This window comes from Panthera pardus, unplaced genomic scaffold, assembly GCF_024362965.1.
Source record: "Panthera pardus isolate Hobbes unplaced genomic scaffold, ASM2436296v1 HiC_scaffold_6, whole genome shotgun sequence".
In the NCBI taxonomy this organism is placed as follows: Eukaryota; Metazoa; Chordata; class Mammalia; order Carnivora; family Felidae; genus Panthera; species Panthera pardus.
In genome coordinates, this window is record NW_026526991.1 from 68,662,455 (window position 1) to 68,681,678 (window position 19,224).

The window sequence follows — 19,224 nt, forward strand, 5'->3', positions numbered from 1 at the left end:
GACGAAAGACTAGAAGAAAACATGCTAAGATATTAACTGTGCTCAGTTTTTTCCCCTTTGTATTTTCTAGGTTGTGTACAAAGAGCAAGTGTTACTATACTTTGATAATTACGGAAAACAGCTTATAACTGAAGTAGTACAAAACTTGACACCCAGTGGGTTCTCAGTAAGTCTCTGAGTAGGCATCTCTAATGTAAGTCTCAAAAGTTTTAGATTTAAAACTTTAGATATCTAAAATATGGCTATTTATCACCACCTCAACAACTATGAACCTTCTTGGTACAAAGTACCATCATTTCTTACCCGGGTTATTTTATTAACTCCCTAACAGGTCCCCTTGCTTTTGCCCTTGATCACACTTCATCTGTATTTAACAAAAGCACTCAGAGAGATCCAGACAATGGCACATCATGCTCGAAATCCTCCAATGGCTTCAGTATAAGGCAAAGACCTTTCAAAGGCCCCACAAGATCAGCTACCAGCTCTCTATCTCTCTGATCTAATAATCTCCAACTTTTCTCTCTTTACTAACTTTGGCCACAACGGCCTCTTTACTGTTTCTAGAACACACCAGGCATGCTCCATTGCTGTTTGTTTACTCTTATCCCAGATATCCACCTGGTTTGCTCCTTCATCTCCTTTGAGTCTTTATTCAAATGTCATGCTCTATTATAAAGACTTTTTCCTGCCCACTCTATCTAAAGATGTTACGCACTCTCCATCAAAAACTACCTACTTTATTTGCTTGATTCGTCTCCTTGCACTTATCTAACAAACTGTTTTTGCTTATTTGTGTAGTCTCCTTTCATGAGCTCCAAAGGGGAAAGATTTTCCTGTTTTTATCACTGATTTATATCTAGTGCATATAGAACAGTGTCCAGTAAATGACAGATGATCAATTGTTATTCAGTGAATTGAATAAAGGGCAGTATTCTGCCTAGTGGTTACAAGTTTGGTCTCTAGAGGCAGCTCCACCACTTTGCAGTTGTGTGACTTTGTGAAAGTTACTTAATCTCTTTAAATCTTAGTCTCCTCATCTATAAAATGATGATGAAGGTATCAATCTTACAGGATGGCTTTGAAGACTGTAATAATGCAAGATGAGCACAGTGCCTTGCAAATAGTAAATGTTCAATAAATGTTAGCTATCACTATCATGATAATTAACATTCTTTTTTTAAAAATGTTTATTTATTTTGAAAGAGAGAGAGAAAGTGTGTGTAAGCAAGGGAGGGGCAGAGAGAGAGAATCCCAAGCAGACCCCGTGCTGTCAGTGCAGAGCCCGATGTGGGGCTCAATCTCATGAACCATTGAGATCATGACCTGAACCAAAATCAAGAGCCAGATGCTTAACCAACTGAGCCACCCAGACACCCCTGATAATGAACACTGTTGACTCTCAAAATCCTTCCACTGCACCATCACATCATTTCCAATATCCATTTTTTTTTTTTTTTTTTTCAGAAATAGTAGTTACTTTGCAAAATCTTTGGAATTTCACCTGATAGTCTGAAACAAAACTATTACTCTGGGTCAACTCTTTACCTTATATAAGATTCTATTCTGTTGTAGTTTGTAAAGAAAGATAAGAAAGGTTAGTGTCTATTTTACCTAAAAATACATATTTTAAGGACTATATAAAACAGCACAAAATGCCACATTTATCACAATGTTAATTTATATTCTACCACTAGAACTGACTCTTGGTACTTGTTTCATAAAACCACACAAGAAAAGGTTAAGCTTAGGGCCAGATCAATGAAATGCTATAATACTACCAATTCTATATTTTAGAATTTTTCACTTCTTTCAGAATTCCCAAGTTCGATTTCCCCTTTGCTGAGAGGTCTGCCATACATACCCACCTGGGTTCTTAAGGATCTCCCCAATGGCAGAGGATCTGATTCAGTTCAACTACAATGTATCAAAAATCGAATTAGAGGCTTTAAAAGGTACATAAACATAAAAAAAAAAAAGTCCTTGACCTCAAGACTTGGACACTACAGTAAGAGTAGTGAATTATAACTCACAAAGCAAAACTCTAATCCTGACACCACTACATATTAGCAATGGTAGAGGCTTTTTTCCTCATCTATAAAATAGGATAATACTAACTTGTAGAAGTGTAAAATTTCAGTAGGGTGAGTATTTGCAGATATAAACTCTACTATAAATTGTACTGGAGCACCCAAGTTCTGTTGAAAAAAGATACATTAAAGGATTTTTTAAAAAATAAAAGCCACAATCCCACAGCTGCTTCAACTATTTTCATATTTTGCTTATCCCCTTCAAGTCCTTGTCTTCATATACTTTTTTATAAAGTTGTAATCCTGTGCACTAGGGGGAAAACAACATAGCATGCCTTTTCCAGAGCCAGATGGCCTAGGTTCAAAGACTAGCTCCTGAACTTACTGTGTGACCTTGGGCAAGATTCTTAAACCGCTTTGTCCTATTTTCTCTTCTATAACATTGGTATAATAACAACAGTACCTATATCACAGGGAAGTATAAGAAAAAATGAGTTACAGTAAACCATTCAGTACCATTTAGCACATGACAAATTCAATAAATAGCTAAAAAGCAAAAAACAAAATATAAACTTGATGTGCTGCTTTATAAAAAAAAAAACTAAAGATGATATCATAAAACCAAAAGTACACTATTATCTAAAGTACCATAAGATTCTTTTAAAAGGACTCCAAGATACTTTACATTAACTATTTTTTAAAAAATCTCCTTGCCATCCCCTTGTCCAGATATTTAATAATGTATAATAAAATCTATCTATTGCTTCATACTTCCAGTAGAGGTCTCCATCTAAAACATAATGTACCAGACTGAAAACTTTAAATTAGTATTCCTAGTTATTAAAAAAAAAAAAAAAAAATCAAATACGTCAGTTTAAGTTTTTGCAAGCAAAACATTAAAAAATAAAGAATATCTCTGAAGTAAAAAGTGATTTTTCCCAGTGATTGTTATACGTTTTATTATGGGCTTTCCAATAATACTTGTCTTATAAACCTAAGACAGGAAGGGGAAAGAGATAAGACTGTTGATAAAATGACAAATCAAGTACATAATTATCATTGCTAGTGGCCAACAATTTACCTATGCCTCATAGAAGGTATGAGTCAGGAGACTCATCTTAATGTAAAAATAAGGGTCACAATTTATAGTAGTAAAAAATTCTCTGACAATCTTCTACATTTATTCCTTTCAAATCAGAATAGAATAGCTAGAGTAATAAAGGCAACTCTGGCTTCTACTTGCCCCTTCCATCATTCAGTAATAATGATCTTAGGAAGGCCTAACAGAAAAAATATCCATATTTCTAGCTTACCAAAAAACAACGATTAGACCATTTTCTTAAAATCCCTTCTAGTTCTAAGAATAACGATGCTATGTTTTGATAGACTAAGTAACCATATCCAATTCTAACTACATAATTCTTGTTCCTATCTTCAGGAATTTAAATTTTCAGATTCCATGAGCTATACTACTAAGGCCTCTATAAAACGTTACATTTGCATATAATATCTAATATCTACCTCAGCTTAACCACTTAAATGTGTAAGACCTGATAAATATCTTTAAGATTTGATATGTCCAAAAACTGACCGACAAATTATCAAACCGTTTGCTTAAAGCTAATAGTGTTGCATGTATGTGTGCATGCATGTGCGTGTGTGCACGCATGCACACACACACACACACACACACACACACACACACACACTTAAGTTAACCCCCGTAGTTTATAAAGAAGGGATATTCTAAGTCACAAAACTAGCAAGACTTTAATGTCCAAATTAGACCTAAATCTGAGGATCAGGTAGGCAGCGTAAAAACATAACATTTAATTTAGTGGTAATGAATCTGAATGGATTCACTGAAACAGCATGTAAGATTTCTGATTATAACTAATGTATGAATTTACTTTTCATTTCCACAGGGTGGATAACCTATAAAGAAGATTTTTCGACCAAAACAATTACTTCTTGCCTTGAGAATATAAAAATCAAGCAATGATCATGGTTTATAGTAGTCTTTAATATAAACCCAAGTAATGAATTAAATTATTGTCTTATTTTTGCAGGTCATGCAACAGTCAGCAAAGTAAAGACTTTTTAATAGATAGACAGAATAGGAAAAGTAACTTTCCTCTGAAGTTATCATTTAGCATTTTAGCTGATTTTTATTTCTATGTTAAATTCCTAGGACATGAGAAATATGAACATTCAAATATAAGCTGTGAAATGGGACCTAAAAGTTTTAATATTCAGTATTAGCTCCCCCCTTGAATACAGATAATAAATAATTACAGATTTAAAAAAGTTAAAACAAAATGCTAGCAGATAAAGCATATGAAGGATATCTCCAAATCTCACTTCTAAGTCTAACCAGTAGTGTTCATTCAATAAACAGATATGGAAATACCATGTTAGTAGAACATATAGAGTTAAGATTACATCAAGAACACATAGCAGGCAGTATGTTAGTCAATGAGGAAATGTTAGGTCAAATTAAGGTCAGCATCAAGACAAAGACACCTTCATCTTCCCAACTATTTTACAGTGGCCAATACAATTAGACAAAAGAAACTAATTAAAGGCATAAAATAATTAAAGGGATAAAATTTAAGAAAGAAGAAAAACCATCCCTATTTGCAGATGACATGCTAGTATATCTAAAAATGTTTTTAAATCAATAATAAAACTAATACAAACAGTAAAACAATTGAGTAAGGCAGATTATAACATAAAAAATCAATAACTTTCATGTAAATAAATGATAGCCAATTAGAAGATTAAAATAGAAGAAAAACCACCTTTACAGTAGGAACAAAAACGATAATATATGTAAGAATAAACTTTAAAAATGCCCCAAAACCTATATAAGAAAAAATTTAGACTCTTGCATGACACAAAAAGGCTTGAATAGGCAGACTTCCATTGTTCTTAGATAGCTCAATGCAATACCATCATCTCAGTTCTCTTAAGGTAATTTATAAATTTAATGCAATCCTTGTTAAAAACAACAACAAAAAATTAACAAGCTTTTTTCTGGAACTGGATAAAAGAATAGCCAAGAAAAGTTCATATTAAAAAAAAAAAACCCACAAAACTATGAGATGGGAATGGCACTATCAAATATTAAAACATGCTATGCATGGGGCACCTGGATGGCTCAATCGGTTAAGCATTTGACTCTTGGTTTCAGCTCAGGTCATGATCTCACGGTTGTTGAGTTTGAATCCCATATCAGCTCTGTGCTGACAGCGCTTGGGTTTCTCTCTCCCCTCTCTCTCTGCCCCTACCCCACTTGTACTCTCTCTCTCTCAAAATAAATAAAACTTAAAAAAAAATGCTATGTATGCCACAATAATGAAATATAGGGAGATACCATTTTTTAATCCCTCACATTAGTAAAACTTAAAAAGCTTGACAAGCACATAGCAAGGCTTTGGGAAATAGGCACTTTCATATACCGTGGTGGGAATGCTAAATAGTTCTTTCCCACAAAGGGAATTTGGCAATATTTAACAAACTACATATGCATTTACTCTTTGATTACTACATCAACACCCAATTTAGTAATTTGCTCTGAAGATGTATCTCCAAAACTTTCAAACCAGGTTTGTATAAGATTACTAGATTTGCAGATGACTCATATGGCATTATTTGCTATTCTAAATATTGGAAACAACCTAAGTGTCATCATGTAGGGGACTGGTTGGATAAACCAGGATATATACACACAATGGAATACTATGCAGCTGTTAAAAAAAGAATGGGACTTTATGAATTTATTTAGAGTGATATTCAAGATACATTAAGTAAAAAAAGGCAAAAGGCATTCTCCATTTCAACAGAAACTAAAAGTGTATATATAAATATATATATATATACACATATATTCTATATATAATTTTTACAAAAAGAAACACAGGAAGGATAACCAGATGCTAAGGAAACTAGTTATCAACAAAGCCTAAGTGGAAGGGGTAGAAGAGAAAGGGAAGAGAAGAGGGTAACCTCTAAGTATATCTTAAATTTTGATTTTATAATTTTATTAACTGTTTCACATATTCATAAATAAAATTTAAAAAACAAAAATGGGGAAAAAACAAGAATGAACACAAATGGGAAAAATTCGAATTTTACTGTATTTTAAGTGAATAACAATAACAGAAAAAAAAGAATCCAATCACTGAGAATTTTTTAACAAAATACCAATATAGCTTCAGTTTGAACACTAAAAAAACTGCAAAGAAATTTGTAACTCTACTTAGCAAGTTTGTTGTTTGTAGTGGTATGGGTGTAATAATTCTTAAACTGTACTCTCTATATTACAGACCTGACCAGATGAGTAAATATACTGGTGTTGGGTACTAGAGTTCTTAATGCAGGAGAAGGAAGATACACAGTATGGAAGAAGCCAAGAAGAAACTTGTGTGCATTGCAGCTAGAGATGTCAGTATATATAGCATTATCATTTTTTTAATATGTATATTTATATTTAATCTTCCAATCAGTTTTCTAGGTGGGGAGGATGGTTTAGTGTTGGTCTGGCTGTATTTCATGGACGCAAGACACATAAAAGGCTTCCATGCTGTTCCACCATCTTGGCTCCTCCCTATGTATATTTATATTTAAAATAAAGAAACTTCCTAGCTCTTCCTCTGCAAGAGCCTGGAAGAAAGACAATGCAACAATCGGTACACCTGCCAACCAGATCTTGGTTTCAGTATACCATTCCACACTAAAGAAACCCAGAACTCCCTGGAGAAATAGCTGATGCTACAGATAGGTAAGCAAAACACAAATTGACTCCGGAAGATCTTAATTTTGTCAGAAAGCATGGAAGAGCTCAAAAATAGGAACATGTTAAAGACACAGGAACCAGTTTGAAAGGGTTCCTACTGGCCAGACCTAAAGAGCAAAATACATAACACATATTAATCCACTGTATAAAATAAAAACATAATAAATAAGAATGAAAATATTATCCTTACCGTAGATTGCTAAGAAATGCTGAAAGAATGATAGAGCTAGAAAATAAGCACTATACATCCATTATAATTAACTGATTCAGGCAAGAATCATCAATGGACATTAAAACTACTGGGTAACAGTTTAACGGTGAGCAAGACATTTACATGCTCTTAAAGTATGTCCCCACAGGTTAATTATTAATTACAAAAGAGAAAATGAAAACTTTGCAGTAGAGAAACCAGAAGGACATCACCTTAAACCAAAGTTAACCTCAACAATAGGACAAAGTGACATTTGGCCTCCTGCCAAAAATGCCTAACCTAAATCTAATCCTGGAAAATCATCCGACAAATCCAAATTATAGTACCGTTGGCTTGTCCTGCTCGAAAATGGTAATATCATGAAAGGATGAAGAACTGGAGATATAACTAAATGTAATACAAGATCATGGATTTGCAGGGTTGGGCACAATTGCTATAAAAGATATCTTTGGGATAACTGGCAAAATTTGAATAGTCTGTATATAATACAGATTAATATGATTATATCCATGTTACGTTTCCTGAATTTGATAATTGTATTATTGCTACACTAACAGAATGTTTTATTCTTAACATAACTCATATTTAGGAATAAAGACCATGATATTTATAATGATATCAAATGATTATAAAATAGTAATAATAATATATGTATACCATCACATATAAAGAGAAAAAGATAAAGCAAATGTGGCAAAATAATAACTGGCCAATATAACTAAAGTGTAAGCAAGAGTTCACACAGAGTCAAAAAAATTTTTAAATCTTTAAAAAAGAAAACATAGCAAGGAAGGAAAATGATTAGGTTTACTATTTCTCAGATTTTTTTACTATTAGATTGAATTAATGAATTACAATGTGAGGCTACCTGGAAAAACTACTCACAAATTCAGGGGTTTGACTTTTTAATGGTGTAAACTAAGAAGATAATACAAACCACTTAAGCACACTTCACCTATCACTTGGGAGTGCACTCGGAGGTTGAGTGCTAAGGTAGGAACTTCTATTTATGAAGTACAAAGTGGTCTGATCGGTGTTCAAATACATTGAAATTTCACTTAATCTATGAACGATTATGAAAAGTGTAATCAACCTGAGCATTACTACTGACAATTTTAAATTCTAAAGTACTACAAGTAAGATACTTTCTACATAGAACCCTAACTTATGGTCTCTTCTTTGTCCTATTTTAACAGATAAATGTTCCTACTGGCTTCATGTGTGTTTCTATTAACATTTTATTTATTTAAAATGGGCTAGGAGAGGGACAAAATAAAATTTCATCTGAAAACACTTCACCATGAATGATGTATGATTATATAGTAAAATTCATCTTTGTGCACGGAGCAACTGACCAATGTACCCCAGAAGTGGGAATTAACCAAGGCCAACAGTAAGAACTCAGAAAGGTGAGAATTAGATATTGCCATACTTCACAATAAGATGTATCTTCAAGCAATAGATTCTTATACAACTTTCTCTAAATCCTGCTTCATAAGAAGCAACACTTTATTTTGGCCCCACTAAATGGCAATGACTAAAATCATTTACTGATAGAAACAAAAGGTAAATATAGCAAGAACATGGGCTATTCCTGAGGATTTAACAACTATAGATAATGAACGGTGGTAAGACAATGCTTTGTTAAGGCAAGTCTATCAACTAAGGAACGAAACAGAAAGGCAAAAGGGAAAAAGTATGGTCTGAAAATATGTTAAAAAAAAACACAACACTTTTCTACCAGTCCACTATGGCTGACACTTGAGATTGAGAGTTGGCTATTACCTATAGCCCTTTTCTTTTTCTTTCTTTTTTTTTTTTTTTTTTTACAAAGTAGCCCATTTGTGCCAAAAGAAAAGAATTTGAGTTGTGTAAAGAATTTTTTTCTAAGTGTTATTTTTTCTAAGATTAAATAACAGCAATTACTTCTGAAATTTGATGATAAAAATAAAATCTCACATATGAAAATGGTTTGAAAAATCAAGGCAGTGCATTAAAAAACAAGCTATTGTTAATATTGCTATTTTTATAGGAATTTAAACAATGTAAGTTAACTTCCCTAAGCAGAACTGGGACAGACCTACAAAATCCTCAAAAAGTAGAAAAGCATTCAGTAAGTTCAATAAAACAAATGGCATATCATTTGGAATGAATATCATAAAGTCCTACATAGGAAAAAATAACAACAACAACACCCCACCTAGATATTAAGGAAAACTTATTTTTAATTAATTTTTAAAATCCAAATTATGTAAATACAGTTAAGAGAAGTCTGAATTGGTAATTCATATACCTTTTTATTCCCCTTAACTGAAGTGGAGCCCTTGTTAGCTTCTCTGGAGCCTAGAGACAAAGTATAGGGTGTGTCCAGGCTCTGTTTAGAGATGACAGGTGCAGCTTGAGCAGGTGCCCCAGACCAGATGTCATCTAGAGGTTTTATTCTGGATGTAGCCCTGGCCAACATGTTGATGCCAAGTTAAACTAGTTATCTCGGCAACTAAGTTGGTTTCATTACAATACTTCAATCAGCTGTTCTCAAACTTCAGCACACTTAAGAATCACCTGTGGCACACTTATTAAGAATACAGTTTCATACTACTATTATCTAAAAGCACCAATCAATCTTAGCACCACTAATATGGGACAACTAAATATTACATGTCTCATGATTCGATGAAAAGCACAGCACTATCTAATAAGTATGCCTGAAATACTGAAATTGAATGTTATCAACCTTTAGATGTATCAGTTTTCAGGAAATAAATACAGGGGATAGAAGAACAAGTTAACTGACACTAGAAGGAAGTGACCAACCAAATTGACCATTTGGTACAATCTGAAGAACAAATGACTCCCTTAGTTCAACAAATCAATGGCATGAAAGGAAAAGAAAAAGGAAACTGTTAAGAGACTAATGAGATAAAACAGCCAAAACAGATTCAGCCCCACCATAAAATCTCCTGCGGTAAGATGGGGTGGACCCTGCAAACAGTGACTTAGAAACTATTGGAATTATGGATCTATCGTTCTGGGACAACAATTCAGAATGTGACAGCTATTCCTAGATATCACCAAGAGATTGTAGTTCCAGCAACAGGTTATTGCAATGTACTTAGTCAACAGGGTATATATCTTGCAGACATGGATTAACTTCCACTTCACAACATAATGAATATGCAAAAAGTATCCAAGCACAAATGAGATTTCTTTATACTCTGAAACAGAAAAATACGTTAGACTCTTATTTTAGTAACACAATTCTTGGAATGCTTAATGAAATTCATAGATAATCCAAACATTACTGAGAGTAACAATTTATTCTAGGTCCCACCAAAGTTATATTTCCAAGTGAATACACCAATAAATTTTATGATAGGTAACCAACACCAATATCAACCAGCATATATGCACTTCTGAATAAACTGCATCAATCTGCCTATTTTCCTTGGTTCTACTATGAATAAACTGTACCAGCCAAGTTATTTAAATTTATTTTAAATTCAAAAGCCAGTATTTTTGCTTTTTGTAAAAACTGTGCTTATAACTTCAAGCCATAAAATATTTGACCACAACCTTTAACACTAACACCCTTATTTTTTAAAATCTTTTTTTTGAAGTTTTTTTTTTTTTTTGAGAGACAGAGAGAGACAGAGCGCAAGCTGGGAAGGGGCAGAAAGAGAGGGAGACACAGAATGCGAAACAGGCTCCAGGCTCTGAGCTGACAGCACAGAGCCCGACACGGGGCTCGAACTCATGAACTGTGAGATCATGACCTGAGCTGAAGTCAGACACTTAACCGACTGAGCCACCCAGGCGCCCCACTAACACCCTTATTTTTAACTCCAGCAAGTTTGGTTCTTAAACCAACATGTACTTTTTTTTTTCTTAACATTTATTTTATTTTTGAGAGAGAGAAAGAGACAGAGCGTGAGCAGGGGAGGGGCAGAGAGAGAGAGGGAGACACAGGATCGGAAGCAGGCTCCAAGCTGTCAGCCCTGCCTGATGCAGGGCCTGAACTCACCAAGTGCAAGATCACGACTTGAGCCGAAGTCGGCACTTAACAGACTGAGCCACCCAGGCGCGCCAACCAATACGTACTTCTAAACAGCTTTCCCTAACATTGAAATTTATGATCTGACTTCCCAATTTTTTAAGTCATAGAACTGAAGTGAATACAAAGTTTAAGCAGGACCATCACCATATTTCAACAAAAGTAATTACTACCCCACAAAACAATGTGATCAATAATTCTGCTCCAATTCTTTAAAGAGGCTTGTATGGACAAATTTAAAATCCAAATTTAAATATAAATATCCTGTTCTAAAAAAAACCCTCTAGTTTGAATGATGGACAACAGGGAAAATAGAGAGCAATTACTTGCTTTTCGAGGGGCTGCTGACTGGTCAAATAAAACTAATCATAAATTCTTTTGTCATGAAGAATATCAAGCTAATATGTGAACTACTGCCTGAGACTTAAAAAATCTTTATCATGTCATATTTTTTTTTTTGTTTTTTGTCTTTCATAACATCATGGTTTAAATAGTAGAAAAAATATTGTTATGAATCTACAAGGACAGCTTTCTCCAGTCTGGACCAACTAAAGCCACTGCTTATCTTACAGGTTCAACTTCTTCTATTTGGACTGCAATATTTCTTTACCTTTCTTTTACTGGCAATGAACACAAGATAATTTTAACATCCCCCTATTTCAAACTAATATTTAACAAGTACTACCAATGTAATTTTGCACAGCCATTGATAAAGACATGCGAACAACAGCTCCAAAAAATTTACATTGGTATTTATGTATGTCTACATAAATATACACAATTACCTCTTATTTCTCATTTCCTTATTATTTTCTATATTTAAAATTTCTCTTCCTTAACCCTTATTTCTTCCAGTTCAGAGCTTCCCAAACTGCTCCAAAGAACCTACAAATATTCCTCAAACATGGGGTTTGGTACCACATTCCTGCGGTGTGTGGGAGTGTCAGGGAAACACCATTTACTGTGGTTGGGGGAAAGGAGGTAATAAACGGACTTTCTCCAAACTGTGTAGAGATCCATATGCACATTAACAAAATAAAGTCTCTAAGAAGTCCTGCAATTAACCCAAATTTAGCTGTACTGCTCAAATTCATTCGGTCTTTTTTCAAGGAAACACACTGACATTTCAAGAAAACAAGTATTTAAAAGGCACAAATTGAGAATTTCTACTCTAATTGATCCTGAATACCAAGGAGTATGGTAATGATGGCGGTGGCAGGTCAAAGAAGCAAAGACTGAGAAAATCCCACTCACTCTGCCCCACATGTCCTCTAATTCCCAATTCGGACCAACCCCATTTACACCAGTAAACTTTAGTAAAGTCTATACCACTCTGGAACATGTCCAGTAAGTAGACTACACCAAATATTAAGAAAAGTTCTAAACACTTCACCTAAAAATATGTATTGAATACTTGCCTGCAGACTAATATACCTAAATTCCAATGAATCAAAATGTTTGTTTTTCATTCCTTTTGAAACTTCCAATATTACTCAGTTTGGCAATATGAAGGATTCACTGCAGTGATATGGTTTTCTATCAGTTATAGTGGATTTCACACACAACCAACTATGAAAATACTGAATCCACAACAGAGTACAGGTAGGTTTACAAAAGAATGCTCCTATTTAGAAATACACATTTTTAGTTAAAGGCAGAAAATGTTATGTAAAAAACCGCAAACATTTTTGGGAGTTATAGTTAAGCTCCTAGTTGGTTACCTCAGTAAAATATGTGTCTTCAGTGAACGAACTATCTTGGAGTGAGTGAGATTTATTTCTACTTTGGGGCAAATTTAAGCTGTTTAAACACGATTTCTAAGACACAACATTAACCTGGCTGAGCTCTGATCAGTCTCACAACCTTCTCCACTTTCTACTCCTTTCCACAAGTCTGCATGCCCTTTAAAATGTAACAGACTATCAGAAGAGATCAAAATCAGGTTTGTTCAAAATGAAAGAATACAGTTTATAAAATTAAATTTAAAATACATACACGAATAATTTATTTAAGTACAGTTGTCCTTTCAATCTCTATATTACTTCTCTTTTTCTTCCTTGAAAAAAGCAAGTAATGTCTGCTTACCAATTCTGTTTAGCAATTCACAAACTCAGAGTATTACTTTATTTACTTACTTATTACAATTTTGAAGCATTGTTTCACTTAACATCAAGAGATTCATTAAATGCTTTCTCTTAAAAGAGATAACGTACATGGTATACACTAACTACAGAACATATGAGTGTATTCATTCTATTTAATTGATAAATGTAAACTCCTCCTGTTGGTATAATGTAAGGGAGGGCTTTATTCACCAAGGGGAGAAAAATAGAATAAACTCACAATGCAATTGAAAATTCACTCTGGTGGGTACAACTCTACAGTGAAGTTGCTGACTACTCTAAAGGTAGGTACATGTAAAAAAAATCATTTCATATTAGTTCCGTACAATATTTTTTTTTAATGTCCAAGATATTTCACCTCCTTTCCAAAAAATCAAGTTTTATAATAGAAATATCAAGTCAACCTTGACTATAGCTATAGTAATGCTGGCATAAGCTACAAGAAAATTCTTCAACTAAGTATTTGAAATAGTTACCTAAATCTTCATACCAAGGCTTCAAATTTTTAAATGGGACTAACAGTAGTAAATTGCCCCCCAGTCTTTGCACCAAAACAAAACAAAATAAAATTCACTGAATAAATATAGAACATATTGTGTATATTGGCCATACATTTAACCATATGTAACTCTCAACCATATTTTAATTTCTTAAAATCATTTGCGACTAACAAACTGAATTGATAATAGACTGATTAAATGTTACAGAACATGTGTCAGGAATACAACTTTTTTTGTCCAATTAACAGATGCCCCTAAAGTCATTTGGATTTTTTTTTTTTTTTTTGCACTTTAATTTCTCCAACTACAAAATGTGGGAAATATTCCCTTACCATTTTATACTTATAGGGATATCCTAATAATAAACATTTGTGGAAGAAATTGAGATGTACAGGCCAAGAAAGGAACTAAGTGGAAACAAAATATATGTACATCATAAAGGATTAATACCCAATTTTTAAATATCGAGTACTGCTACTCATTACCAGTAGGCACTAACATTTAAAACATTAAATGCCAATGTTAAAACAAATCGTCAATTGCATTTTCAATTTTAGACTTTGAGAAATTTTTATACCCAATCTACAAATGAATAAATGTATGTTTGATACAATCAAGCAAACTTTTAGCAGACCACTAAACTCTAGTTTCTACATTCAATGACTGTCCATGTTTGTATGAAAACAAACATAGAAATGTTAGGATATATACATGGCCAGCATACTAGTTTGGTCTTCTTTATTTAAGTGTCTGTAATATTATGAAGATACATCATAACTTCCTTCATACTGGCTATATCTGGCTAACAGCCATCCATCTAATTAATAATGAAATTACAGAGGAATGTCAGCAAGTATTAAACTTGTAGAGTAAATGAGAACTAACATATATAATAACAGTCTTACAATAGGTCAAATGAAAAAGGAGTTCTTATTTTAAAAAAATATTCTACCTGTGATTTACAAAACACACTGCATTATCTGCTCATCAGAAACCATGATATTCAACATGATATATCAAAGAGGGGACTCACAAAGTCACTTCATTACTATCTCTTACTATGAAGAGGAACTCTTATAGTTAAGTCACAGAATTACTGTGAAAGCTTGGCATCCTGTCTGCCAGTTAAGATTTTTCAGAGGAAGGTGTAAAACCCAGCATAATACATGTCCTCTAATTACACCACTCTGGAAAAAAATCTTTCAAGGTTGGTAGTACCCAATCTTTGACCAGCATATTTCTCTTGTATTTCTTTACAAGCCATACAAATCTTCACATGGTTTTATTTTCCAAAACAAATGCTTCAACTTTTTTCCTAGTAGCCTAGCTACAACCCTACAAAAACAAACCTGGAGAGTGACATATGGAGGAAAAACAAGTTTAGCTAAGGACATAGTTCAAAAAGCAGCTTCTAATAGGAGAATAAAGCTCAAATTGATATAAGAACAATGTGAAGAGTCGCAAACAACCCTGAAACTATATACTTAAAAACAGTACTTGTAAGTATTATCAGTGAATGATATGATCTCAGGATAGAAATCACTACTGGAAAAAACAATATTTATGTAACTTGTAAAAAACTGGAATTCAAGGCAGTTAATTGATTATGCTAAAACTTGGTTAGTATGCATGTAAGTTCTTCAGAAAAACATCTCACGAACCATATATATCATTCAGTACCTTTTGGATATTAAATTTCAGTCAATCAATCCAATAAATATTAGGCATAACTTTAAACTGTGTTACAAAACAGTTTAAAATCCAAACAGTTCAAACTGATTATCAGAAAACCAAGACCTGTATGAATAATATTCCTCTCAATATTATAAATGGAAATGGGCAAGTGAGTATCACCATAAATATAAAATTCTCTACTTCTCACCACATTACTTCTCACCAAATCAACAGTTTTGGGGGGTTAATTTAATTTTACTTTGTTTTTCGCTTTAGATCTTTATTTAAAAATGTACGCACACCTACTGCCATCACAGACAAACTAGAGTAAATAACAACTAGCCATATTTAATATTTTCTAGACTTCTGTGCAACTCAGTAACTATCCAAGAAGTTCTGTGAACTCTTCAGCTTCAAGCCTGAAGTCAGTCTAAGATAGCCAATAGAAAGTACACCTGGGCAATTACTGCATTTCCTACTTCAGAGTGTTGAACTTAAGACAGAGTATCTACATTTGGATACTGCATTTGGAGCAATGAGAAGTGCCAAGCTCAATCTATGCAGAAGCTACATTAACTAAAAAAAGGCTATCCCTTAATATCATTATCAAAAAGCAATAAATATGAAGAGCATTATTTTAGTTTTAAATAACCACCACCAACTAAGGACCCTCTATGAGTAAGTAAGCATTAAAAATAAAAGATGACCTCATAACAGGTTACAATATGAAAATATTCCTAGCAGAAAAAAATAATAATACAGCTTAATCAGGAAATATCTTTTCTGAAGTGTATCACATTATCAACTGAATAAGCAATTTACTTTGTCATATACAGTCAAAGGAGAGAGAAAATGAAAAGAAAATCGAAATCATTGTACTCCACTTCGTAATCTTCCTACATATATAATAATCCTTTGGAACGTTTTGAAGTCACTCAAAAATTCCAAAGAACTTACTCTAAAAACTCTCCTGGTCACCTAAGGCACCAACATGTTATGCAGTGTAGAAATATTCTACTGAAAAACCACTCCGTTACACGGTTCCACACAAGAGGTTTCATTTTTTAAAAATCTTAAAAGTCAGGATTTTAAAAAGGCAAAGGAGTTTCGAAGGCAAAGAAAAATTTTCCCAAGGGATACAAAGTTTCATTAACTATCTTAACTCTTTTACTAAGCATCACCTCTCTGCCCCTCCGTGGATATCAAGCCATCAATAACAATGTCACAAAAGAATGTTTACCAAGATGGGGGGTAGGGTGTCACCTGTAAAGATCCTGTATGAAAAATGTAAACAATCCTAAAATAGATGAGGAAAACTTTCACCTTCCTACAACCTCGCTTTATGGGTATTTGATGTTTCTCAGACTGAAAAAATGAACAGAAGTCTAGAGACTGTCTGCTGTGCAAGGTTTGTTTGGGGGCTTTCTTTTTGCTAAAAACAAATCTCCCCTTAAGTCCCTCGATTCCAAATACTGTGGAAGAGTCACTACTACTCACCGCAAGTAATACTGTTTTAAAGCAAAGGCAGCGTTAGAACAACTTCTGGGAAAGTTGAACTCTTCAACAATTTCTCCCCACTGATTCTTCTCAGAAACCTGTTAAAAACACAGCCACACTTGTCTGAGAGTGCACCATCCAAGAAAACTCTAACCTAACTGTGAAATAAATACCCATTCTACAGAGATCTGTAGATACCTCAAGCATCAGTGGGTGTTTCAGATCGATCCGTAAGAGTTCCTAAGCAAGGGCTGCTCGAATCACCGTGTTTTCACCCGAGAGCCCTGTATTTAATAGCACTTGTTTTGTTTGGGGGGCGGGAGGGGGGGGTGGTGGTGGGTTTGTTTTGTTTTTGAAGCCCGGACAATAACCAATCGCAAGTCCCTCTGTCGCCCCCTTTTAAATCTCAACGCGGTCCGTTTACACTAAAAAAAAAAAAAGTTCAAAAGGATCAATACTGTTCCGGACAGCGACGTCCGCAGGTTCTGGGGGGGCCGGGGCCGGGGCCGATTCCGATCCCTCTCCCAGATCTATCCATCTCCATAGGCCCTTCTTTGAGGCCTACAGCTTCTGCCTAGCCTTGAAGCCTAAGATGGCTATTTGGAGACAGGTCCTGGTTTCTTTTGTTAGCTGTATAAACCGAGGGCGACGGGGCCGAGGCTGTGCCCCCGGCTGCCGGGATCATTTCGCAGCCGATTATCGATGTTAAACCTGCCCGCGCTAATTTTGAGTTGCACGAAAACTGCTCTCAGAGTCTGTGTGTCTCTGTGTCTCCGCCTGTGCTAGAGCGGCAGCGGCGGCAGAGCTGACTCGCGAGCGAGCGAGCGGGCGGGCGGGCGCGGGCGCGGGGCTCGGGCGGGCGCCCCGCACGCCCGCACTCCCCGCCGCGGCGCTCAGACCCCGTCGGGCCGGCCGGGCACCGGGCAGGGCGCGAGCCGGCGCCGGGCCGCCCGCCCGCCCGAGCCCCGCGCCCGCCGCGCGCACGCGAGCCACCAGGCCAAAAACAGCCCCGCCGCCGTCCGCCTCCGTGCCACCGGCTGCGAGCGAAAAGAACGCCTTTTGCCCCCGCGGGCCACCCCCCCAGCCCCGAGCGCCCACTCCGGGGTCAAAGGAGACTTTTTGGAAGAGGCCAGCGAGAGGGAAATACAAATTAAAACTTCCACTCACCTTCGCGAATCCGCCTAAAGTAGTGACTCTGGTGTAGAGACCGTGAAGATCCAGCTCCTTCCCACCCACCGCAGGGATTTTTTTAAAAGGCGACCTGCGGGAGAGAGAAAGCCCCGCACTTGTCAGCCGGGACCCCGCGCCCGGCCCGGGCGGGAGAGCCCCGTTCGCCCCGGCTCGCCCCGGCGCTGCCCCCCCGGTTCTGCTCTCACCCTCTGCTGTGGTGGAACTGCCGCAGCTCGTCCAGGAAAGCGAGTCCCTTTCTCCGCTCGTCCGGAGGCGCCTTCCCCGTCGAGTTTGCCATTATTTTTTCAAAGGAGGTTTTAAAAAAACCCAGATCGGTGTTTTAAAAGCGCCCCCCGCTCCCTGCGCTTCCTACCAGAGCCCGGAGCCCATTCCTCGGCCGGCGGCGGCGGGGCTCAGTCATGGGCCGGCGGTGGCGGCGGCGGCGGCGGCGGCGGCGGCGCAGGGAGGGAGGGAGGGAGGGGGAGGAGGAGGAGGAGGAGGGGAAGGAGGGAGCAGGAGGCCAGGGGGAGAGGAGGGAAGGAGGGAGGGGAATTTCTAAAAAAGTTTAAAGAAATCGGAGCGAAACTAGAGGGGCAGGCGACTGCCGGATCCGCGCGAAGCCGCGGGGCGAGCGCGGCCCCCACCCCTTCCTTCCCTCCCTCCCCGCGGCCCGGCTCTCGCCCGCCTCTCAGCGCCGCCGGCCCAGGCGGCTCGGCCTGGGGACGCGATTCAACATGGTGCTGCTGCCGGGGGCGCGCGAGCGGGCGAGGGGAAAGGCGAGCCGACGGTGAGGGGCCGGGGCAGCCGGAGGCCGGGAGTTTCGGCGGCCGCGGCGGCGGGGCTGGGGCAGGCGGGGCTGGGGGTGGGGAGGGGGAGGTCTGTGTGGTGGTTTGTGGAAAGAGGGGTGACAGCGTGTATTCCGGCCGCAGCTCCGCGGGGCCCTCGCACACATTCACGCGCGGCCTCCGCCGCGGCGGCTGGGGCGTCCCCGGGCAGAAAGCACCGGCGGCAGCCGAGCCGCTGCGCGCCGCCCGCCCGCTTCCTTCCCCGCCAGCCTCCCTCTCTGCCGCCGCCAGCGCCGCCGCCACGGCCGGGCAGCCAGCGCCGCACAGCGACCCCCGAGGGCCGGCCGCGGCACTGCGCCTGGCTCCACACCGCCCCGGCAGCTCCTCG

General features: G+C 37.3%; 1 protein-coding gene across 2 annotated transcripts in view; it reads right to left on the reverse strand.

Annotated features, from left to right (window-relative positions):
- ARID2 (AT-rich interaction domain 2) overlaps nt 1-18,462 on the reverse strand; it is a 167,309-nt gene extending 148,847 nt beyond the window's left edge. For both annotated transcript variants that reach the window (XM_019419114.2, XM_019419113.2), the window contains exons 1-3: nt 18,258-18,462; nt 18,049-18,142; nt 16,882-16,979 (exon numbers count right to left, since the gene is read on the reverse strand). In XM_019419114.2, coding sequence (XP_019274659.1) covers nt 16,882-16,979; nt 18,049-18,142; nt 18,258-18,349 — 284 coding nt within the window. In that variant the 5' untranslated portion in view covers nt 18,350-18,462. The remainder of the gene's footprint in view (nt 1-16,881; nt 16,980-18,048; nt 18,143-18,257) is intronic.
- Nucleotides 18,463-19,224: the final 762 nt, after the last annotated feature.